This window comes from Mytilus trossulus, chromosome 11 (assembly GCF_036588685.1).
Source record: "Mytilus trossulus isolate FHL-02 chromosome 11, PNRI_Mtr1.1.1.hap1, whole genome shotgun sequence".
Lineage (NCBI taxonomy): Eukaryota > Metazoa > Mollusca > Bivalvia > Mytilida > Mytilidae > Mytilus > Mytilus trossulus.
This window is the reverse complement of record NC_086383.1, coordinates 51028986-51055668: the sequence shown is the minus strand read 5'-3', so window position 1 is coordinate 51055668 and position 26683 is coordinate 51028986. Positions and strand designations below refer to the sequence as shown.

The following is a 26683-nucleotide window of genomic DNA, read 5'->3' as shown; positions in this document are numbered from 1 at the left end:
ATCTGTATTGAAATCATAAAAATTGTCGTCGGTGTAATTAATTTGACAGATCAATTGTCAAGTAAATTGATTGCTATAGTGCATCATAAAAAAAAATTGATTAGACTACGGGGCAGTTTCTTAAAGAAACATAATTAGTATACATGTTTTTTTAACAGTAACTTCAAATCAGTAATGAGATTAAATTTTACTAATTACTTCATTATTTCGTTTTTGATCTAATATTGTGTAAACCTACATCTAATTGTGCAACCTCCGTAGTGCAAAGGTTAGTCTTACTTTAAATTAAAAAAATTGTGAAATGCAAACTAATGTGAATGTACTCAACGTATACGTGTTAGTTCGAGTAATAAGCTTTAAGAAAAAAGCAAACATCATAAAGAAACAGGTCGTACGATGACCTAGTTTTTAATTTCTGTGTCATTTTTGTCTCTAGTGGAGAATTGTCTTATTGGCAATCATACCACATCTTCTCTTTTTACAATTAATCATTTTAAATTGAAACACACCGCATTATTTTCGGAGACAAATAGAGAAAAGGAAAGCATAATCGGTTTCAGACATATGACATTCAATTCTACGAGATTCAGATTTTTTTTTCAATCTGAAGTTGGTACAAACGCTATAGTTGATACGCCAGGAATCCTCACGGACAAGCCTTATAATGCTAAAGGAAAAACTTCATTCTAAAAGCGTATTTATGTCTCGGATAAAAGGTTGTCAAATGACACTCATACCACATCTGATATCTATGTTGAGGATTATATTGATAAGGCTTTCAAAAACCAACTTAAACTACCGGTTAACCGGTTAATCGGTCGAACGATTATCCGAGTAACCGGTTAGGCAAACGTGTACAATTTGACAACACTACCTATAATTGATTACTTTTTATATATAGCAACTTGGATGGAGAGTTGTCTCAGTGGCACTTGTATTATAGTTAAATTCCAGCTTGTTTTTTTGTCATTTGTTTGCACAAGTCTTGATTGTGATCAATCATTGGAATTTTAGGAATTGACACATACAAATAGTCTGTCAACATTTTGGGGAAAATACATAACACCACCCCCTCCACACCCTTGAAGTTGAAATAGTCATATCTTAGAAGTTGGTGTGTTCTGTCTTATAATTTAAGTCTCAGGTTTTTATGGGCTTCGTGTTGCTAAAGAATTAGTTGTCTAAGTTGTGTATCTTTGCTTGTTTGTCTTTTAATTTTAACCATGTGTTGTTAGTTGAACTATTGAAAACAAGACTTGTGCAAATAAATAATAGACAGAAACACAAAGGAGAACAAACAGACATACAAACAGAGGGACTCACACAAATATCTGTCAAATTTGAAAATGTGAGTGTTTAATTTAGCCAAAGCATTCAGTATTTACAGTTCAACAATTTTGTATCAGAGACTGCACCATTAATATTGTCAACCAGAGGTTGATTATTTCTTTATAGCAGCTGTACAAATGTGTAAACAATGATGATTGGTAGTTTGTGTACCTTATGGAACTATGAAGAGGAAAACCTATATAACTCTGGTCAAGTCTGGTTAAAACTACCCATACACTTTTAGAAAATATCAATAAAAGTTATGGTTCTCAAAATGGGTCAGGTCGAATGAGATCAAAACCATCTTCAAATGAAAATGCTTAAGACAAACATGGCTCATCCTGAAAACAGGGACAGTTACAATGAATAAATTGGCATATAAATCAACAGATCATCAGTATAATCACAATGATCAAATTCCTTCAGAATGTTTACAAAATTTATTGCAAGGCCATAGCTCCTGCCGAAGTCTCCCCAATTTCTAAATCTCTCCGCTTTGAATTCATTAGCTCCCGTCTGACTTCTGGAGTTATCTGTTCGTGTACTTGTGCTCGTAAGAGATCCATTAAAGCCTCACATTGTTCACATGAAATGTCCTCTTTATATCTCTGTACAAATGTCAATAAACACTGATGCCACAACACAGGGAGCAATCTTTTATCTTTTGTGAAACTGAAAAATGAAAAATATCATGTACATATGGTTGATAAGGTAAACAGGGAGCAATCCTTTATCTTTTGTAAAACTGTAATAATAAAATATATTATATAATTCATTGATAAGGAACGATAATTAAAAACTTAAAAATACAGAAATTGAGAAAAGTGTCTTTTGGACACAAATAATGCCCCCTTGCATATAATGTTTTAAACATGATGAAGGGACACAACTGTGGAACAGTAAAAGTGACTACGACCAAATTCAAATTGACATTTCAAAAGTTATGTAGGAATTAATTTATAAACTTGCAGAACAACCTTTTGTTCCTTTGTACATGTATTTCGAATATACAAGCATCTAAAATAATAATAACGAATGTGTAGAAAGTTTGGTTTGAAATGGTTCAGTAGTAATAGGGGAGAAGAGTTTTGTAAAAAAAAAAAGCATTGGCGGATCCAGGGGGGGTCTAGGGTTGGACGATCAATGCATTTGAATGGGGACATATAGTTGGAACACACCCCCCCCCCCTTTTTGTTCTGGGTTGGGAGAACCCCCCTTTTTTAAAATGGCTGGATCCGTCCCTGATAAGGATGATGACATATGTCAAGTGACGAGAATAGTACATCTGACCTTTATCATGTACTTTTTTTTTAGCCCTTTCTAGCTAACACAGTGAGAAGAATGATCCTAGTTTGATATAGCAAAATCTATTTATGATCCTGCTTATTTTTCTATGTTCACACACTGTGGATTCATTTATTTTTGTGGGTACAAATTTTAGTGGATACATTTATTTTCGTGGGTACCAATTTTAATTTAGTGGATTCAGTAAAGCTTGCATATTCGTGGATATTTAATTTCATGGTTTTTGCAAATTCTGCTTACATTCCTTTAGAAAATTGTCAATTTGTTAGTATTTAAATTTGTGGTTCCCCTATACCCATGAAATCCACGAAAATTGGTATCCAACAAATATTAATGAATCCACATATCTGACATGGGGAGGTACAAGAAAAAGAATTTGTTTCATGTATTTATTTGTTAATAAATAATATGTGCAACTCAATCTCTTTCTAAGAACTTTTGAAGATAAATGTCATTTGGTAGGTTAATGTAGGAATTCTTAACCTTGACATATACTTTTCTAATTTTGGGAAATCAGTTTGTAATCTTGTTGCTGTCTTGCTTTTTTTTTTTGTTGTAGCTAATTTTTCCTGAAAACGGAATAATGAAATTCATGTTTTTTGTCCACTTTTCATCAATTACAGGAACTATTACACCCCAATGCCATAAAAAAGAATAGGTTTGTTTGCCCAAACACTACCTACCCAGATTAAAGCTGCCTACTCAAACTCTTTTATTGTCATGATTTGAAGAAGTTTTTTTTCAATGAGATAGGCATGAAGACTAATAAACAACTGATAGTTTAATTTCTCTTTTTGAAAAAAAAAAAAGAAAATGCCTACCTACCTACCCACTGTCTCAACCTTTGGGTAGGGTTCAAACAAACCAAAATATTTTTAATTGTGGCCCAACATTTCTGAACTTACAGCATATTGTTGAATACTACTCCATGTGAATACTACTCCATGTGAATACTACTCCATGTGAATACTACCCCATGTGAATACTACTCCATGTGAATACTACTCCATGTAAATACTACTCCATGTGAATACTACCCCATGTGAATACTACTCCATGTGAATACTACCCCATGTGAATACTACTCCATGTGAATACTACCCCATGTGAATACTACTCCATGTGAATACTACTCCATGTGAATATCCCATGTGAATACTACTCCATGTGAATACTACCCCATGTGAATACTACTCCATGTGAATACTACTCCATGTGAATATACTACTCCATGTGAATACTACCCCATGTGAATACTACTCCATGTGAATACTACTCCATGTGAAATCCAAATCTTTATTCATGTTTGACTAGTTTTGTGAGTAGATTAACTTACCTTAGAAAATGAAAAACAACAGCATCTATTACTCTGAATGGAAGGGCATATTTTTTATCCAATAATGTCCTAAGAAATATACTGTTTGCACCATTATAGTCCATTTCTGCTATTTTCAAGATGGCCGCTGCTGAATGTAACATGGGTATTGAATTCTTTGATAAGATACTAGCTACAATCACTGCCTCTCTTAGTGTACAATTTCCTGACTGTCAATTGAAAAAAAATTCAGTTTTTAAAATTCTTTTAAATAGAATTTAACTTCACTTTTTAAAATTCTTTAAAATAGAATGAAACTGTGTGTTTTGTTGTGTATTTATTTATACTTAGGGTGCATGAGCAGTTGTCAAAGAAATTAAAAATGTGGTCAAAGCTAAAATAGTTATAAACAGATAATCATTGGTCATCTCAACTCGATTGCTTTTCTGGCTTTCCCTGTACCTACTCAAAACCATCTGAACCCTGCCTCTTGATGCGGGTTTTCTAGCTGCAATGAGGACCAACTAGTAGTGTTGAACTTTGTTTTCTCTTTAGAAGATTCTTGTCTCTTTGACACATTCCAAATTTTCATTTTCTATTCTAAATATGGTTATTTGCAGTGCTGAGCAATGGTAAGAATTGAAATAGAATACAATGCATTTCTTTAGCATTCAGACATTTAAAGCTTTATAAAAGTTTGGTAACCGGTATGTTGGAAGAAACAAAATAATACTAATAATTTTCTATTTATATTAACCAAAATATTATCTTTAAATCAACAGGGATAAAAAAAAAAAAATCAAAAAAAAAAGGAAAAAAAAAATCAAAGTTTTACTTCATGAACAGGGAGATAACCAACTGCAAATAATAAATTCAGAATAAATTTGAATCTCTGGAAAGGGCTTATGTTCAACTATTGGTGTTAGTGCAAAGACTGTAATAAACAATATACTGGTTTATATTACTCACCTCACACAGTGGTAGTAATATACCTTTAAAAAAGGCAGCTGGTTTGAATAGGGATTTTTTGACAGCCTGCAAAAGAGTAACATTATCATAAATATATAATCCTAATGTCTGAAAAGAAAGAGCTTTGTTGTAGTGTAAGGTTCTTTATGATCAATAGGCTATTTGCCAATTTCCGTTATCGACCCTATAATTAGAGACCTTTATTTTTGTTGTCTCCCTTTATTTTTATTTACAATGGAGAGCTAGCAAAAAGAGCAAATTTACCTGTGTGTAATGTGAGTAATCTATAAGGTTTTCAAATCTTTTAATTACATTAATTTGTTGCTTAGCTAAATACTTTTGACATCTGAAATTATTTTGCATGAACAATTAGTTAAAACGTAGATCCATCACTTTCAATTCATCATCCTTTGCATTGGCAAAAACCAATTTTGTCCGGTATGGAACCAGTCTGACAAAGGGAAGTAATTTGTTTAAAAAGTGTGTAATAATAGAATCAAATCAGTAGTTGGCAAATGGACTTTTTAGTGGTTCAAATTATAAAATAGTTGTCTATGGTGACTGGACTAACCTACAATTTTTAGATTGAGACAGGAAATGGGGAATGTGTCATAGCGACAACAAATTAACCCGACCATAGAGCAGACAACACCCGAAGACCACCAATGGGTCTTCAATGTAGTGAGAAACTCCCGCACCTGTAAGCATCCTTCAGTTGGCCCCTTAAAAAATATGTATACTAGTACAGAGCAGGGCTTCCAAAACGGTCATATATTCCGGTCATTTGTATAATGTCCGGTAAATGACCGTTTTCAAGGCTTTTTCGGTCATATAATTCACCATCTTTTTGACCCAACATTTTGCCTGAAACAGCCATACATTTCCGGTCATAAAAGTGACATGTTGATTAATTACTATCAAAACAACCCTTACTTCAATACTTTCTAATTTTAATCAAGGCTAATTAGTTGTTGGACAGCTGAAAACTATACCTGTTCAGGTGACAGGTAAACTAATTTCAGTACCGGACATCGTATAAATTAATCGGTCCATTCACAATTACTTTCGTACATTTCAGCGGTTTGTATCTAATTGATTTAGTCCAAAAGATCAAATTTATAATAAATACATTTATAAACTTGATTTGATGAAACATTTAAAAAGGTTTTACATAAAAAAATCGTCAGAACTACATTGTATGAACAAGAACACGTGTGCGCATGTGCACAGGTGGAAAATTCAATTATGCATCTTACATTTCTTCAAAGTTCTAAAACTATCATTGATACCTGTACCTAACGTTCATTTCAAGTATTTTGTTGAAGAAATAACGTGGAAAGAGCTTCTTCGCTCAGTCGTGCTATGTAAACGTACACAGATTTTACGTATCCGTTTATGGTCCATGTTTTACCATTGTCAAGTCAACATCCAGTTTTTAAAAATGTGACTTTGAAAAAGAAAATAAAGTTCTAGACAACTTCATTTTGCACAAATAAAGAGTCTAATGCAGATATGAACACGCTGATGTGCACACTTTGAGTGATACAATGCTAATTTTATCAGTTTATGTCAGAACATCAAATTCATATCAAAGTAAAGTTTAATATCGTTTTTAATCTAATGTCAATCATTGGGATGGCCATCTGATTACCATAATTGCCTTTTGTGACTTAGTCTTGGGGATTAAAATTCAGATCAAATATAAAATGTCTAGCTGGCTCAGAAAAAATTTGGAAGCCCTGGTACAGAGATAATGGACATCATACTAAACTCCGAATTATAATCCAAAGCACTGATGAATACATGTGCATTGGAAACCATCATAACTTGCACTAAAATTTTTCTTAGTCATTGAACTGTAAAATCAGGTTCATAGGTTTGACATTTATTTATAAAATTCTCATCAAATAAACATGCATTGCATGTTTAACCCGCCGCAATTTTGCGCCTGTCCCAAGTCAGGAGCCTCTGGCCTTTGTTAGTCTTGTATGATTTTAAATTTTAGTTTCTTGTGTATAATTCAGAGTTTAGTATGACGTCCATTATCACTGTACTATTATGCATATTTTAGGGGCCAGCTGAAGGACACCTTCGGGTGCGGGAATTCTCTCTACATTGAAGACCCATTGGTTGCCTTCATCTGTTGTTTGCTCTATGGTCGGGTGGTTGTCCCTTTGACATATTCACCATTTCCTTTCTCAATTTTATTGCCAATGTAATGTATTAATTGTCACATGTATTATCTCCCTTACTCCATGTTTCATGATTATACATGTATGATTGATGGGTTATTTCCCTTTACTGTTTACCGCCTCATGATCATTATTAAATGTGCCTTTCTAACGATCACATGTGTTATAGTTTTCTCTGCTTACTGGCGCATGTCCATTTAGTTTCAAGTTATAATGACAACTTCATTGTAAACTATCTTTTATTCTAATAACCAAAATATTTAACCCAATATGGGACAGACAAACCTAAAAATTTAACCTGATATGGGACGGACAAACCAAAAAAATTCACCTGATATGGGACAGACAAACCAAAAAATTTAACCTGATATGGGACAGACAAACCAAAACATTTAACCTGATATGGGACAGACAAACCTAAAAATTGAATTATTGTAGATGTGACATTGCAACAAACCCTGTATTGGAATGACCCTTAAACATTACTGTTTTTTGTCTATTTTATTAAATACAATGGATTAATGCTCTGTTTATTTCAGTTTTTCAATTGGACCATATTACAGTTAAGAGTTGAGCGAGAGTGGACCAACAGATGTCCAATAGTTACAGAAGAAAAATGTGCAAGTTGAAATACATGCAATGTGTATACCAATTAAATTAAAATGTGCATAACTTTATTTTTTTAATGATTCAACCTGTTTAGATACAGAACCTGTGTCCATGCATGGCTTGCAAGGATAAGAAAATGCTTAGTTCTATTTTCTGTTCCTCTGATTTTGTAAAATTGATACGCATCTTCAAAAATTTGCAGGCAGACATTTCATTGGCTAAGGTAATATTTACCAGATCAGAAAGTAAAAAGCTGAATTACGTAAGATCCTTATAGGCAAAGCTTGCATATACATAATTTGTATTATTATTAGATTGTCATTGATCTAAAGATGAACTGATGTTGAAAATTTAAAAATTATTGCAATGTTTTTTTTTATTGTGAAAAATTGCCACAGGTTATTATGGCAATAATTTAAACTCACATTTTTAATTTTTTTTTATATGAATTCAACCAGATTTTACTCAATATCGCAAAAATTGTTAATCGACAAAATCGCAATAATAATGCTTGGAATAATTTCTGAATTTACAGTAATATTTTATCAAAATAATCCATACCATCCCCACTTAATAATATTTTGGTTTTTGTACTCACCATATACAAATGAAAATTGAGTCGTCTAAATTCTGAAATGTCATCTCTTATTCTTGGAAATAAAACCAAATTGAAAAATCTGAAAAAATATATTCTCGATTATAATTTACCATTTTATACTTGTAGTTGGAAAATTATTGTCATGCAAGGAAAGTTTCCTTTCAAAGAGTTTTTTTGTTATTATTTCTTTTAAACCTTAAATTTGAAAATCCATAAACAATAATCAATTAAACATTTCAATATCGTAAATGAACTCATCATAGATACCAGGATTAAAATTTCAAATATGATGTTAACTGGTAGGCAAACTGCAATACAGTGACTCTGATGAAAGTTTAAACTATTTTTTCAACTTTTTGAGACTTTTATCTTTAATTAATGTTTATCATTACATCATCAATGATGTGTTTTTTGTAGACAAAACACAGGTCTGGAGTTGAATTTACAAAAAATCTTATGATTAAGATTGATCACGACTCAAGTTTTGTTGTTACATTTACCTCTGTGCCATTTTTGCATTTAGATTAGAAACAAATATTCTGGTAGCCTGGTACATAGAGGCTGCTGACCAAGTCTCAGGTTCTGTTAAATACAATATCTGAAATAATACATGTACATTTAAATTAGAGGTAAATATTCTGGTAGCCTGGTACATAGAGGCTGCTGACCAAGTCTCAGGTTCTGTTAAATACAATATCTGAAATAATACATTTAATTAGAGGTAAATATTCTAGTGGCCTGGTACATAGATGCTTCTGACCACATCTCGATTAAATACAATATCTGAAATGACAACTCAAACATGTTTTAAATGTTCATAATCTTGTAAAATTTATCAAACTCTACAGCTAGTACAAGGAAACTTATAGAGAAACTAGTTCAGGTACCAGTCTTCTATTACAACTCCAGTTTCCAGTGCACGTCAAAACATGGAGGGAACAAAATAGTGCATTTTTTTCCGAATTTTTTTCTGAACTCAATTTTTTCTGTTTGATTATAGGTTTATGCTGAGTTGAAACATATATATAGATAGTGTTGGATAATCGGTTGAAATTACCAACCGATTATCTATTACAATCGGTTGACAGCAACCAACCGACTATCGGTTATAATCGGATCATTACACCTTGCCCTCTTTTTTTAAAAGAAATCATGCATTTAGTCTCATTGTACTTGTCTAATGTGTATATCCATATCATTGCAGAGTTTATATATTCATATTTGATCTTTTGTTTCCATTTCATATTCTGGCGTACTAACTACTAAATTATAATTCTGGTACCTTTGATAATTATCTATTTAGCAGTTAAAACAATGAATTAATAAGAATCAAGATTCATATTGAACATATTTTATCTCATAATTACCAACAGTGACACTAACATTTCTAAATTTCAATGGTGAAACTCACAAAAAAAATTCAATAACATAGCTGTATAAACATTTGAATGCTTCAAATTAGGAAAAGATATATAAAGTTTTTTTAACTTTTAGAAATTTAAAATTACCAGAAAAAAATAATACAATGCATTTGCATTTCACAGTATACATGGGTATAAACTATTAAGCCAATGTCTGTTAATTCGTGTAGAACACTTTTATTACTTTTGTTATCATTATTTTCTTTCAATTGTGTCATTCTTGCGTCTGAACTTATAATTGCAAGAATGCGGAATTTTTACATAGTTGAACCGTATCCGATTCGTGATTTTTATATTTTTATAAATGGCGGACAAATTTCGGAAAATTTACAAAAGTAAACGATGTTTGGCAAGCAATCTGGAAAGGAATATGACGTTTTTGATGCTACAAATGGATAACACATTTATAAAAGGCAACTTGCAACACGTTTTAATGAAGCAACGGAATTATTTTGTCTAAAATCAGAATTATTTGTACGCTCTCAAGTAACAAGTACCGGTATTGAAAGAAAGTATTTCATACAAAGTTATTAATCTTAAATACCATTCCATCAATCTGCAAATGCTTTTTGTCACGTTTATAAAGAAGGAAATTAGTTATTTCTTTAATTATAGGATGTTTGACATTGTTACTGTCATCGACTGATATTTTTTGTTAATATTGTTTGACTGCGCATATATGAAATGCAAACAATAAACGGACTGGAAGTTGACAAGCTCAAAGTCCGGAAACTTTAACGACAATCGATTGAACAAAATCCCAATCGATTATCGACATCGCCAGTCCCAACACACTGATTTCCGACTTATTCAGATCATCGGAACAACACAATATATAGACTTTTAAAAAAATCTTGCATCTTTTGGGGAAATCAATCCAGGAAAGTGGAAGGATATCATGTTTACTGGAAGTGGTGCGGCCCAGTAAAAATAGCAAACAGAAAGCAGAAAAAAAAAATTCTAGGAAAAATAATTAAAACATTCTTGTTATCTCATTGAAATCTGGCTGGACTGATTATTTTCAAAACTGGTTTATCTAAAGATGGTGAAATGTTAAGTCAACTGCAAAAATAATGAATATTCTTAATTTGATGTTGCCATCTTGGCCCATCTTGTCATGGATGCTTAAATAATTAAATATATTGCAATCAAATTTCTTCTTTCAACTGCTTGACCTACTATGGCCTATAGGGATGACTTCAAAATGTAATCAAAATAATTTGTATACCTGTTCCCAGTTCTGTAAATTTGGGATAACTTTAAAGGCTTTAGGGAGCTTTCCACTTCTATATTTCTGTAAAATCTGTCTAATACTTTTATACATGCCAACAACTCTCTCGTCTAACTGTTGCATATTTACACTGGCATTATCTGAAAATAGTAAAAATTAAAAGATTAATAATTAATCTTAAAACATGGATATGTGCTAAAATATTAAATAAACTCATCATAGATACCAGGACTAAATTTTGTATATATGCCAGACGGGTGTTTCGTCTACAAAAGACAAAAATTCCTAAAAGTTTTGCCAAATACAGCTAAGGTAATTTACGACTTAGTATTTCAAAAATTCAAAATTTGGTAAACAGTTATTTTATATATATTACCGTATCAATGATAATTCATGTCAGCACAAAAAGTAAATGAGACATACAGTCATGACAGTACAGATTTTGTGAAAGCCTTCCCAAACTACAAACACTTAGTTTTACTTGGTGTGACACCAGGAAACTCTGACATCCCTCCCTACAGTCAGTGATGTAACTCTATAGGGTTATTACAGAAAAAGAACATACATTTGTTATTGTGGACTACAAAATCATAGAACTGTGATAACATACGTCTGTTACATGTTTGCAAAGGGACAATATACATCATCAGTTTAGTTAAAATGTAAACAAGTTCTATTGATATTACTATTGTCTTTATGTATACTTAACTATTGAAAGATACAGTTCATAATTTGCCAATTTTGCATAGTACACCTACATTTATATGTTATTACAGAAAAAAAATACCTGTAATAACTAAAGGGTGTTATCACAGCTTCTCTATATCACTTCAAAGCATTTGCTCAGACATGCATCATGCTTAATTACAATGTATTTTAATTTATTGTAAGAAATAATGACCAGAGCATGTGTTTCTTTAATTATTTTCAAACAATATGCAGGCAAACTTATTCCTTTTTTTCGAATGATCTGAAAAAGATGTGTTCTTTCTTATGTGACGTCATCAGGCATGGTCGCATTTTTCCATGCCGTCACAATAGGAAATTCAGAGGAAAGCAAGGAAAGCAAGAAAATTCGACGTCATAATCAGATTTTCACCATCGAAAACCTGAGATCAAACAAACCACATGTTGGTTAAATTTTTTATACAACGGGTGCAGAAAGGAATAAATTGACAAAGAATTAAAAAATGTTATATCTCTGACTGGCCTTAATCCTCAGAGAAATTTGGGAGCATTCCCTCCGACTTCTGCGTACATTCGCTACCTTTTGTTTAGTTTAATAGCAACATTTCTCCTAGTCCGGTGTGACACGCTGTCACACCAGGTAACTTATTGCCCTAATCCTTCTGATCTATGTCGACAAGCTACAGTCAAGGTATGTGAGATTACTTATGTAAATGAAAAAAAAAAAAGTTGTATTTCCTGTCTATTGATAACCAGGTTATATTTCTGATTGCTTGAAACAAATTAAAGATTTAAAAGCAAAATGTTATTGTTAATTCTTTCACTGTACATTTTAAAATAGTTTTATTGAAGAAAAAAACTATATTTGATGTGTACCTCGTTTTTTTTCTGTTCAGTAACACGAGTAAATCAATATTTAATTTACAAAAGAAATATACTTGTGTAAAAATAAATGGAGACTAACACTGAATAAATGTGGGCAGTTTAAAGGAAATTACATGTCTCAAAGTTTTGTATACAAGTAAAAAAGAAAATATTATTCACTATTTGTTATGCTAAAGAGACCACGCCATTTTCTTTTTACGATTACAGAATTGCTTGAAACAAATAAAAGATTTCAAAGCAGAATGTTGTTGTTAATTCTTTAAAGTTTTTTAACAAAAACTAGACTAGATTTTTAAGTTCATCGGTAAATTATATTTTTTTATGAGAAGAGACATACTTGCTTAAAAATAAACAGAAATAATGCTGAATATAAAATGTGAGCAGTTTAAAGAAAATTATGTGTCTCAAAATTTATATATGCAAGTAAAAAAGAAAATACTAATTCACCATTTGTTATGCTTAATAAGTCTACGGCATTTTCTCTTTAGGATTTGTTAGCATCACTTTAGGAAAATTAATACATTCCCCATTTCCATTCTCCATTTTATTTCGCCTACAACAGGAATACACAGGGTGTTGAAATTAGTGGGGGTTATTAAGATAATGATACTTAAAGTAGTGATGTTTGGGAAGGAAATTGATGTATGATACTTAAACATTTCATGTCATTACCTAGATTCAGTACAAGGTCATAACTTGAAATGACCTGGTCATCCTATCAACACAGATGTTGGTTCTGATAATTTTAGAAACGTAATTAGTCCCTGGATCATTAGTATTCTATATTTAAAGTAACAATAAAATTAAATCACTTCTTCTAGTGATTAATTTGTACTACTTAGATAGGAGATTATTAAAGAAAGACAACTCTTACTCCCAACCTTTGTGGAAATAATGTTACTTGAATCAGTGATTTAGAAAATCACTCATGTAAGTAAGTCCCCTGACTGAATATTTACCTGACATTTGTGTTTGTACTTCTGTCTTCTTCTCTGTGATTTTCTCCATTATGATATCGGCCAGAGTTCTTTGTTTGACCGGCTCGTTGGACATGAACATTTGTAAGGCTTTCTCATCATCTTCATCCACTTCCTGCGAAACATTAAAAAGAAAAAAAAGTTCTTAAGTCCCCCACCTTCCACTTATTTAATATTTCCAAGGGGCATAACTCTTTTAAAAAAAGTCTATTGTCCACCATAATACAACTTGTCCCAGATATAACTGATACTAGCCTATTGTAAAAGTTTATAAAAATTTGGCAAGCAATAAAACAGACATATAAAAAAAAATTGCTAAATTTACTAAAAAATTAGTCAGAATTCCTTAAATTCTTAAAATGAAATTTAAATGATTTACCAGTAACAACTTCTGATATGTTGATAAAAAAATTCTAAAGAAATCCTTATTTTGGGTCAGTCATGAAACTCTGGACACATTCCTTTTTACTTGCCCTTTCTTATGAAGTTTCTACATGTATGTTATCATCTTTTTCTATTCAACTAAGAGTTTATAACTGCTCCTTATTTTATTTTTTTTAATATCCTAACCACATCTTCATCAAATTCAAATGATATGAATAATTGCCAATGAGACAAGCAGTATAGAGTGAGCTCCAGTTATTTCCCTTTAACAAATTTAGTGTGGGAAAACCAAGAAGGCCAAAAGAAACAATTTTTCACATATGATACATTTTTATATAGTCCTAACTTACAATGTCTTCATAAAATTCTTCATTATCAGAGGCAAGATCATTGTCAGAATCTGAATCATCTCGTGGTGGCCCTGTATCCAAGGTGGTCTTTTTCTTTACAGGTTGGGACCTAAAAAAAAAATCAATATTCATGTAAACATATGTATAAAAGTATAATTTTAATCAGAATCCTGCACTTCATAAAACACAACACTTTATAAAACAGACTGCACAACATTTATATTTTTTTTACAAAAATTCAAAACCAAGAAAGTCCTTTATCAAATAACAAACCAGATGCTCCTCAGGGCACAGCTTGATACGACCACAGAGGTTGAATCCTGAACAGTTGGGGCAAGTATAAACACAACATTCAAGCTTGATACAGCTCTGAATTCGGATTGTGATTAAATTGTTGATACAGAATAGTAGGTTCTGACACAGAACGAATGTGGTCTAAGAACTTAAAAATTTAAATTGAACATTTACCTATTATGGTCCATTATCCAAAATTTAAATACATGGTTAGATTCAACATATCAAAGAACCCCAAGAGTCAAATTTTTGATGAAATCAAATAAAGTTCAATTTTGGACCCTTTAAAATTCAATGTAGACCAATTTGTTAAAGGGGCCCAAATATCAAAAATCTAAATACATGGTTAAATTCCACATATATCAAAGAACCCCATATTTTCAATTTTTGTTGAAATCAAACAATTTTTAATTTTGGATCCCAATTTAGACCAACTTGAAAACTGGGTCCATAATAAACCAGATGCTCTGCAGGGCGTAGCTTTATACGACCGTAGAGGTTGAACCCTGAACGGTTGGGGCAAGTATGGACACAACATTCAAGCTGGATTCAGCTCTAAATTTGAATTGTGATTAAATAGTTGACACAGCATAGGTTTCTGACACAGAATGAATGTGTTCTAATGAACTTAAATTTTTTATCTCTTAGAGCAATTCACTATGCTGTTGAATATCAATCCTCTCAAAAAAATGTTTGAAGAAATTTTCTTTTTATTTATGAAATTTCAAATGAGAAAAATTGAACCAAATTATTTTAATCACATCCCCCTTTCCCTTATTCCAAAACTAATCTCAATTAAAATTTCCAATGGAGTTTGCAACAATAACTACTCATTCAAATACATCATAAAATAAACTGTAAATAAAATGTAAAACCAGATGCTCCGCAGGGCGTAGCTTTATACGACCGCAGAGGTTGAACCCTGAACGGTTGGGGCAAGTATGGACACAACATTCAAGCTGGATTCCGCTCTAAATTTGGATTGTGATTAAATAGTTAACACAGCATAGGTTTCTGACACAGAATGAATGTATTCAAATGAACTTAAAAATTTTGTTTTCTCTTAGAGCAATTCACTATGCTGTTGAATATTAATCCTCTCAAAAAAATGTTTGAAGAAATTTTCTTTTTATTTATGAAATTTCAAATGAGAAAAATTGAACCCAATTTTTTAATCACATCCCCCTTTCCCTTATTCCAAAACTAATTTCAATTAAAATATTCTAATGGAATTTGCAACAATTACTACTCATTTAAATACATCATAAAATATTAAGATGTAAAAAAACTGCTTGTTATCACTGAATGGTAAAGAGTATTTAAATTTATCAGTTGGTAGTAAAAAGTGAATATACATTGTATATTGTATATAACAAAGATTTAAGTTGATTCTGGACAAAGAAAGATAACTCCAATTAAAAAAATTCTTGCAGATATTTCTTGCTTACTATACTGGACAAAGAAAGATAACTCTTAATTAAAAAAAAAATTTGCTATTTCAAAATATTGTGAAATTAGATATTTCTTGCCATTGCACAATACTGTGCAATTGAAAAGACTTGCTATTGCACAATACTTAATATAATAATTTTAGATCCTGATTTGGACCAACTTGAAAACTGGGCCCATAATCAAAAATCTAAGTACATGTTTAGATTCAGCATATCAAAGAGGCCCAAGAATTTAATTTTTGTTAAAATCAAACTTAGTTCAATTTTGGACCCTTTGCACTTTAATTTAGACCAATTTTAAAACTGGACCAAAAATTAAGAATCTACATACACAGTTAGATTTGGCATATCAAAGAACCCCAATTATTCAATTTTTGATGAAATCAAACAATGTTTAATTTTGGACCTCGATTTGGGCCAACTTGAAAACTGGGCCAATAATCAAAAATCTAAGTACATTTTTAGATTCAGCATATCAAAGAACCCCAAGGTTTCAATTTTTGTTAAAATCAAACTAAGTTCAATTTTGGACCCTTTGCACTTTAATTTAGACCAATTTTAAAACTGGACCAAAAATTAAGAATCTACATACACAGTTAGATTTGGCATATCAAAGAACCCCAATTATTCAATTTTTGATGAAATCAAACAATGTTTAATTTTGGACCTCGATTTGGGCCAACTTGAAAACTGGGCCAATAATCAAAAATCTAAGAACATTTTTAGATTCAGCATATCAAAGAACCCCAAGGTTTCAATTTTTGTTAAAATCAAACTAAGTTTAATTTTGGACCCTTTGGACCTTAATGTAGACCAATTTGAAAACGGGACCAAAAATTAAGAATCTACATACACATTTAGATTCAGCATATTAAAGAACCCCAATTATTCAATTTTGATGAAATCAAACAAAGTTTAATTTTGGACCCTTTGGGCCCCTTTTTCCTTAACTGTTGTGACCAAAACTCCCAAAATCAATACCAACCTTCCTTTTATAGTCATAAACCTTGTGTTTAAATTTCATAGATTTCTATTTACTTATACTAACGCTATGGTGCGAAAACCAAGAAAAATGCTTATTTGGGTCCTTTTTTGGCCCCTAATTCCTAAACTGTTGGGACCGAAACTCCCAAAATCAATACCAACCTTTCTTTTGTGGTCATAAACATTGTGTTTAAATTTCATTGATTTCTATTTACTTTAACTAAAGTTATTGTGCGAAAACCAAGAAAAATGCTTATTTGGGCCCTTTTTTGGCCCCTTATTCCTAAACTGTTGAAACCAAAACTCCCAAAATCAATCCCAACCTTTCTTTTGTGGTCATAAACATTGTGTCAAAATTTCATAGATTTCTATTAACTTAAACTAAAGTTATAGTGCAAAAACCAAGAAAATGCTCATTTGGGCCCTTTTTGGCCCCTAATTCCTAAAATGTTGGGACCAAAACTCCCAAAATCAATACCAGCCTTCCTTTTATGGTCATAAACCTTGTGTTAAAATTTCATAGATTTCTATTCACTTTTACTAAAGTTAGAGTGCGAAAACTAAAAGTATTCGGACAACGACGACGACGACGACGCCAACGTGATAGCAATATACGACGAAATTTTTTTCAAAATTTGCGGTCGTATAAAAACTGCTTGTTATCACTGAATGGTAAAGATTATTTTAATTTATCAGTTGGTAGTAAAAAGTGAATATACATTGTATATTGTATATAACAAAGATTTAAGTTGATTCTAGACAAAGAAAGATAACTCCAATTAAAAAAAAATCTTGCTATTGCACAATATTGTGCAATTAGATATTTCTTGCTTACTATTCTGGACAAAGAAAGATAACTCTAATTAAAAAAAAATTTGCTATTTCACAATATTGTGCAATTAGATATTTCTTGCCATTGCGCAATACTGTGCAATTGAAAAGACTTGCTATTGCACAATACTTAATGTAATAATTTTAGATCCTGATTTGGATCAACTTGAAAACTGGGTCCATAATCAAAAATCTAAGTACATGTTTGGACTCAGCATATCAAAGAACCCCATGATTTCAATTTTTGTTAAAATCAAACTAAGTTTAATTTTGGACCCTTTGGACTTTAATGTAGACCAATTTGAAAACAGGACCAAAAATCAAGAATCTACATACACAGTTAGATTTGGCGCATCAAAGAACCCCATTTATTCAATTTTTGATGAAATCAAACAAAGTTTAATTTTGGACCCCGATTTGGACCAACTTGAAAACTGTGCCAATAATCAAGAAACTTAGTACATTTTTAGATTCAGCATATCAAAGAACCCAACGGATTAATTTTTTGTCAAAATCAAACTAAGTTTAATTTTGGACCCTTTGGACTTTAATGTAGACCAATTTGAAAACAGGACCAAAAATCAAGAATCTACATACACAGTTAGATTTGGCGTATCAAAGAACCCCATTTATTCAATTTTTGATGAAATCAAACAAAGTTTAATTTTGGACCCCAATTTGGACCAACTTGAAAACTGTGCCAATAATCAAGAAACTTAGTACATTTTTAGATTCAGCATATCAAAGAACCCAAAGGATTCATTTTTTGTCAAAATCAAACCAAGTTTAATTTTGGACCCTTTGAACCTTAATGTAGACCAATTTGAAAACGGGACCAAAAGTTAAGAATCTACATACACAGTTAGATTCGGGATATCAAAGAACCCCAATTATTCAATTTTGATGAAATCAAACAAAGTTTAATTTTGGACCCTTTGGGCCCCTAATTCCTGAACTGTTTGGACCAAAATTCCCCAAATCAATACCAACCTTCCTTTTATGGTCATAAACCTTGTGTTTAAATATCATAGATATCTATTAACTTATACTAAAGTTATGATGGGAAAACCAAAAAAAATGCTTATTTGGACCCCTTTTTGGCCCCTGATTCCTAAACTATTAGATCCAAAACTCCCAAAATCAATCCTAACCTTCCTTTTGTGGTCACAAACCTTGTGTCAAAATTTCATAGATTTCTATTTACTTTTACTAAAGTTAATGTGCGAAAAACAAGAAAATGCTTATTTGGGCCCTTTTTGGCCCCTTATTCCGAAAATGTTGGGATCAAAACTCCCAAAATCAATCCCAACCTTCCTTTTGTGGTCATAAACCTTGTGTTAAAATTTCATAGATTTCTATTCACTTTTGCTAAAGTTAGAGTGCGAAAACTAAAAGTATTCGGACGACGACGAAGCCAACGTGATAGCAATATACGACGAAAATTTTGCGGTCGTTTAAAAATCTAAGTGCATGTTTAGATTCAGCATATCAAAGAACCCCAAGAATTTAATTGTTGTTATAAAATTCAAACTAAGTTTAATTATGAACCCTTTTGACTTTAATGTATATCAATTTGAAAACAGAACCAACCAGATGCTCCAGCAGGGCGCAGCTTAATACGACCGCAGAGGTTGAACCCTGAACGGTTGGGGCAAGTATGGACACAACATTCAAGCTGAATCCAGCTCTAAATTTGGATTGTGATTAAATAGTTGACACAGCATAGGTTTCTGACACGGAATGAATGTGTTCTAATGAACTTAAAATTTCATAGATTTCTATTCACTTTTACTTAAGTTAGAGTGTGAAAACTAAAAGTATTCGGACGACGACGCCAACGTGATAGCAATATACCACGAGGTTGTATAAAAATTAAGAATCTAAATACACAGTTAGATATCAACATGATCAAAGAACCCCAATCGTTCAATTTTTGATTAAATCAAGCAAGTTTAATTTTGGCACCTAATTCCTAAACTGTTGAGACCAAAACTCCCAAAATCAATCCCAACCTTTCTTTTGTGGTCATTAACCTTGTGTTTAAATTTCATAGATTTCTATTTACCTATACCAAAGTTTGTTTAGTGTTTGTTGTCTACCTTATAATTCCATGTTCCTCTTCAAGTTCTGCTTGTTGTAATCTTGCTTGTTCCAAAATCTTCTTAGATAGCTTGTCATCAACATACTAAAATACAGTAAATTAAACAGGCTTTGTTAATATTAAATATTTAAATATCAAATAAGTAAAGATTCATGCCTTTTGGCAAATCTTTAGGCAAAGTCATTAGACATGTAAACTGAAAGTACTCTTGTATTGCATTTGTAACTTTGTATCTATTGTATTTCTGCTTCATTTTGTTCTAAAGATATACAAGTAAGCCATTAGCAACTGATGTTTCCAGTGTTTTCTTATGATGTGTTGTTACAACATGCACTAGTTCGAGATAAATCTGACGTGGTACAGCTCTTTTGCCAGACAAGATGTGGCCATGGGATGTCAGAGTTTGTCCAAATCAAAAAGTAGATAGATGCCGCCCAAAATAGATGTGCTGCTTCATTGCTTAGGGAGCCGACTGATGGCCTTGTAATTATATAAATGGGGCATCAATTTGTTCATTTTTCTCTTCAAGTTTCACCTATCTGCCACCCTTTATTTTCTCATATTTAGACAGTTTTCAAAGTGTCCCATTGATTCTGGCATTTTATTTTTAACTTTACAGACACATTTCATCCCACTACATACTGTCCATGTACATCCCAAGTCAGTAACCTGTATGTACATGTATTTCTGTGATTGTCATTGGATAATGTTTGTAATATTTGTTACTCTTATACATGTACATTGTCGTGTATTATCATAAACAATGAGACATCTTCAAAAGAGGGACGAAAGATACCAAAGGGACAGTCAAACTCATAAATCTAAAACAAACGGACAATGCCATGGCTAAAAATGAAAAAAAAACAACAGAAAAACAATAGTACACATGACACAACATAGAAAACTAAAGAATAAACAACATGAACCCTTCCAAAAAACTAGGGGTGATCTCAAGTGCTCTGGAAGGGTAAGCAGATCTTGCTCCACATGTGGCACCGGTCGTGTTGCTTATGTGCTTAATAGTTGTGCATTTTCCCGTACTTTCCTATGTCCTAAATTATGCTCTTTTAAAATTTCATATAACAATGAATATAGAATTGATTGTTCAATGACACCAATTGACCTTGAAGTAAATGGTGTACCACATTTCTCAAAAAAAATTAGGCTGTTTTCTTGAATGAATGTTTCATATGGACTTTTTTCTGCTGTTTTGAAGTTGAGGTTATTACACTAATTAATTGGACTGCCAAGGTATTGAACAGCCAAAGGTATATAGCTACAATGTACATGAATCTTCAACAAGTTATTACAGAAAATAAGAGGCATCATAATAAAATAAAGTCTTGTCATTTTTTCTTTGTTTCTTTTGATACCTACATTGTATTCTAACTCAGACTTCTTTTAAGCTGATTTTTACTGTGCATATTGCATGTATGACTTGGTATTCGGACCGTTCGCCCTAATAACATGCAGTCAGGGGTACTACTTGTACAAGTGTATTTTATTTACTTAAAGTAGTAAAAAAAAATATACACATATAAGTAAATTTGTAGGATATTTATACAAGTGAATTTTATTTACTTGTATAAGTAAAAAAAAATGGCTGACTTATGTCCCTTCCGCATTCAGATTTTTTTACTTGTATAGGTAAATTTTTTTATCCTTTCTTCTTTTCTTAAATTCTGAAGATTTCTTTGCTCTAATAGAATTTTGAATTGTGTACCCTTTGCAGATGTCTTTACTTATCATTCAAGTGTAATTTCATGGACAATGAAAGTCCCATTTGTCTGTTATCTTCTTAACACTGCTCATTTACAAGCCCCAAAGGAGCAATTTTAGATTGCCTTGAGTTTCTTTGATGAATTAATGAGATGAAACATTGAACTTAAATGAAAAAATTTGAGCAAACCTGGGAAAAATCATTAAAGGCATGATTTTACATCTCAAAACTTAAGGATTTTTGTGAGATTGTAAGAAAAATTTACTTGTATAAGTAAACTTTTCAGAAAATTAAGGGGAGATTATTCAAGCATTATTTATTTACTTATATGTGTATATTTTTTTTCACTTCTTCAAGTAAATAAAATACACTTGTACAAGTAGTACCCCTGACTGACATGATCGCCCTAGGTCCGTTTGCTCATAGAGTCTGTTCGCTCTACTATAAAAAATATTAATATTCAGAGCATTGAAGTTGAATAAACTTATTCGGATATTTCTATGGTATATATCTTGTATATTCTTGAAAATTTATGGAAACATTGAAATATTTAAAGTTTATGGCTTGTTTCGGATCATTAATTGTTCAATGAAAAAATAATCACTGATTAATGTCATTGTCTTTCGATGGATTAATAATAAAAACAAACTTTTCTTTTGATAAAATATTCAGCTTGAAATTAATAAAAACAATGATGTAAGAACTGTTAATTATGAAATGGATTTACAAGTTCATTTATTTATACTCTCAGACTAGTTGTACTGTATACATTTGTGATTGACATAATACAATTATCTTGTAAACAAATATCAATAAAGATACAGTATATACATGTATATTGTATTCCAGTTTTCTACTCTGCAAATCAAAGGAAAAATGATAAATTGATTGCGGCAATATAAATATTGTCAATTTTTCAACAAACTTTACCATATTTTATTCAAATACTTAAAATAATGCAACTAGACAACAATAAGAAAAGAATAAAAATCAGGGCAAATATCCAGAGCTCCAGATAAGAATTCACAAATTGGGGGTTTTACCCACCATTTTCTTATATAATTGGGTGATAAAGTTTTTTAATTGCATTATCAATTCCACTTCACCCCTCAGGTTGATACCAAATTGGGTTTTTCACCACAAAGCTCCTTAATGTATTGGGTTTTTTCATCAACACAATATTAATATTTAGGCACTATCAACCCCAGATTTTTTTCCATCTTAAATATGTTTCTTTCTTTGTTTAGCTGTTTTATTTGGTTAAGGGTAAGGGTTAGGGTTATTTGCTAGCTGTTTTATTTGGTTTATTCACTGAGGAGCAATTGAAGTATTAATTTGTGTCCCGTTTCAAACCTTTTGGCCATTTTTGTATTTTCTCACAAAAACGGATATGTGTATTCACAGGCACTCGTCTTTATACCTTTATATAATAAATTGTGAGACCAGTGCCTGTGTGTGTGTATTCATTAATTAACCGTGAAATAAAAAAAAAATAGTATAAAAACTCTAATTATACTTGAATGTTTTTGTTTTATTCAATTAACATAAATCTGGGTTTTGTTGTCTTTTATTAGAAATGTTGGTTTCTGATGCTATATCATGTCATAATTGATTTGGCCATTTCACTTTTTCCAACTGATTTCGTTTTTGACGAAACCCCGTGTTTATTAGCAATGTTCTCGTTAAGGTACACACACACGCTCGTGCGTTCCATGGACGCTTCCTAAAAACACTGGCTGAGTCTTGTTATCATCATAACTTTCCATCAGCTTTTCAAATGAAGCAGAAAACATGCTTCTATTCAATATTTTTAACGGACATTCACTTTCGTTTTAATTCAATGTATGTTATGATAAATCCCGAGCAATGCGAAAAAAATATGACTACATGACACACGCTAATCGGATAAACGCCGAGAAGATCCAAATGTTTTCAAAAACACGTGTACCTATTGAGCAAGAAAAAACTCCAACAGGGACCCACTTTAGCTGCTTGATGTAGGGATCTCTTTTTAGAACGAAAGGAAATTTCCAATTATAAATATTATAAAAATAGATTTACGCGACGACTGTAAACAGATAAGGGTAAATAACGCAAACGGTAGCCAATAAAAGGGTTGATAACTCATGGTTTTGGTATATAATTGGGTTTTCCTTTGAATTAATTGGGTTTTTGAACCCTGCAATGGGCAATTGCATTGGGTTTTTTATTATTTGTATTGCGTGATGACGCATATACGCAGCTTATCTGGAGCTCTGCAGTTGGTTAAAAGCTCTTTTGAGCTTATGTTGTCTCTGTTTGTTATACCTTGCCAACTCTATATAAAGCTTATTTATTTATTATTTACCCCAGAAATGACCTATGCTTTAAGTTTATGACATGCGATGCCTAAAAAATATTTATTATGTTTTATATCATGTTTATACCGAATCATCTTCGTCCTTCCTGTTACGAATTTTATTTCGGCCTTTGAGTTTAACTGATTTATCTGTTAAGATCTGATCTGCAAGTGTTTGGGTTTTGTCGGTTTCTCCCTCAGTTTTAGATACTTTAACTTTCTTTGCCTTTCCCATGTTTACAGGTTTCACGTGTTGACAATTAATATGGAAGAGATCGTTTCGTCCAAAGAAGTTCCGAAAATTACCAGAGTTTGCGGATAAAGGAAAGATTGTGTTATACAAATTAGTACCGGAATCATACTGTGATCAAAATCAGCTGATAACTGCTATTTAACTTCATATTACCATTAAAAGTTTATTATAAAACACTGGTTCATGCCTAATTCACCATGGTGTCATGATTTTTTTTAGTATTATAAATTTGGTATTGCTGTATTTTAATGTTCTCTCTCACGTAAACTGATAAACCCTACGGAAAGTGCATGGCCTAGAACACTTAAGTTAGAGTAAATCTTAAATTTATAAATTTCCTTGGAAATAATTTTTCAAACACTTTGCAATTGCAGATTAATGATTTTAAAAAGTAGGGGAAGGGCTGTCAAGCCAATGTTTGGGGTGATACTTTTAAAGATTCTTTAAGGGGGCTATGCGATAATAATTCGATCATATGAAGTAGCATAAGAGGCCGGGAACATAGACTGTGTCCCCTAATCCATCTCTGATTTTTCAAAATGTCTCACTTTAAAAAATAACTAAAAAGTTAAGGGATATGGATTGGGTTAACAGAATAGAAAAATGTAAAAATGCAGACTGAAGGGCAAAAACTTATAGAATAATGAGCATAGGCAAAATTCAAGATATAGAGATTAGAGAATAAAAGAGTGCTTGTCCGTGTTAAGGACGTATATTAGATATACGTCTTTGTCCGTGTTTATCACGAAGAATAGAGAGAAAAACAAGAGAGGGATATATAGAGAAAACAAACAAAAACACGTAAAGAATAGAGAACAGTATAAAAGAATATAGAAATCGTTGCGGAACGTTCCGGTAACATTATCCGGCGTTTCGGCCACAGACGTTCACGACCACACGGCCACAGACGTAACGTCGTTCACGACCACACGGCCACAGACGTAACGTCGTTCACGACCACACGGCCACAGACGTAACGTCGTTCACGACCACACGGCCACAGAAGTAAAGTCGTGCACGGCCACAGACGTAACGTCATTCACGACCACACGGCCACAGACGGCCACAGATGTTTCGGCCACAGACGGTTCGGCCACAGACCGTTTCGGCCGCCACTGAAGTTTCGATCTAACTGCCAGTTTTGCCGTACTTTGTAAAGTGTTTTTTTTTATTGTTCATAAACATGATAAAGGGAGGAATATAATTGATTAAGAATTAATAATTATTATAAATGACTGAAACAGCTGTGGCTGTACTGGAAGCGGCTCAAAACGACCTGTGGACGAATTCGTAGTGTAGCCAAAACGACGGTCTATGAACGAATTGGTAGTGTGGCAGAAATGTCTCGCCAGTAAGGCTCTAAATGAAGGGCCCCGATCAGATCCTCTTGTATAGGTCATCTTACAATTTTCAAGCTACAATTTTGGCAAAATCGTTCATGCAACAAAATATGAGAAATTGAGTTTATTATAGGCCTATCATAAAGTTTATATTTGTTTTTAGATTAAACAAGAAATAAAACATTATGGAAACTATAAACTTTGAATAAATCTATCAAATTAATTCACACTAAATATATTGACAATTGGTACAGTGGCGGATCCAAAAGTGGTACGGGTTTGGACCCCCCCCCCCCCCCCATTTTTTTGGACAATCAATGTATTTGTAATGGGACAGACATGTAGTTGGACCCCACCCCCATTTTACCCTGGGTTGGGACCCCCTTTTTTGAATTGCTTAATCCGTCGTGTTGGTGTGTATTAAGCCCAACAAATGCTTCTAATGGAAAATTGTTCAATCATTTGAAAGTAAAACAAAATTTTGGTTATGATAATTATCTCTCTTTGCTTAATTAAGAACTTTGATTTTAGAATTTTAAAAAAAGTGCTATTTGTAAATTACGTATATCTGCTCATAAGCTGCAGATAGAATTTGATCGTTTTTCTAATACTCCACGAAATGAACGAATTTGCAAAAAATGCTCCTATGGTTGTGTTGAAGATGAAGTCCATATATTTCAAACCAAGGGTTTTATTATTTACAGTCTAATTGTGTATGTAATTTAAATTCTATATATCATATATGTATCTATGCGAATCGATGTCCTTTCCCCTTATACTTGTATTCTCTGTATGTCCCTTGTGGTTCCTTAATTGGAAATAAATTATCTTATCTTATATTTATGTATCCTGTATATAGGATGGAAAATATTGTCGCAAAACTAACAGGTGCCCCTGGAGTGATTTTAATTCAATTCAATTCAAATCTTTATTGCCATAAAACAACATTTTTATAGTATGTGACACAACATTATAAAATAAATTAAAAAAAAAGAACAAGATCATTGATATACAGAATAAAAGTAAATGTCCTCAGTTCAAAAGACTGTTTTAAAAAGGTTTATGAGTGCGGAAATCCTGGTTAATCATATTTATCATTCCTTTATTCATTCTCATTTT

At 32.0% G+C, this 26683-nt stretch overlaps 1 protein-coding gene across 1 annotated transcript; it reads right to left on the bottom strand.

Moving 5' to 3' along the window:
- Positions 1–1754: 1754 nt before the first annotated feature.
- Positions 1755–24260, bottom strand: LOC134691295 (bystin-like). The gene is made up of 10 exons (XM_063551748.1): positions 24060–24260; positions 19912–19997; positions 14253–14361; positions 13501–13633; positions 10967–11109; positions 8818–8915; positions 8318–8396; positions 4919–4984; positions 3971–4179; positions 1755–2001 (listed from the first exon to the last, which is right to left on the bottom strand). The coding sequence occupies exons 1-10, from the start codon at positions 24204–24206 to the stop codon at positions 1770–1772; spliced, it is 1302 nt and encodes a 433-aa protein (XP_063407818.1). The 5' UTR covers positions 24207–24260; the 3' UTR covers positions 1755–1769.
- Between the last annotated feature and the right edge of the window lie 2423 nt (positions 24261–26683).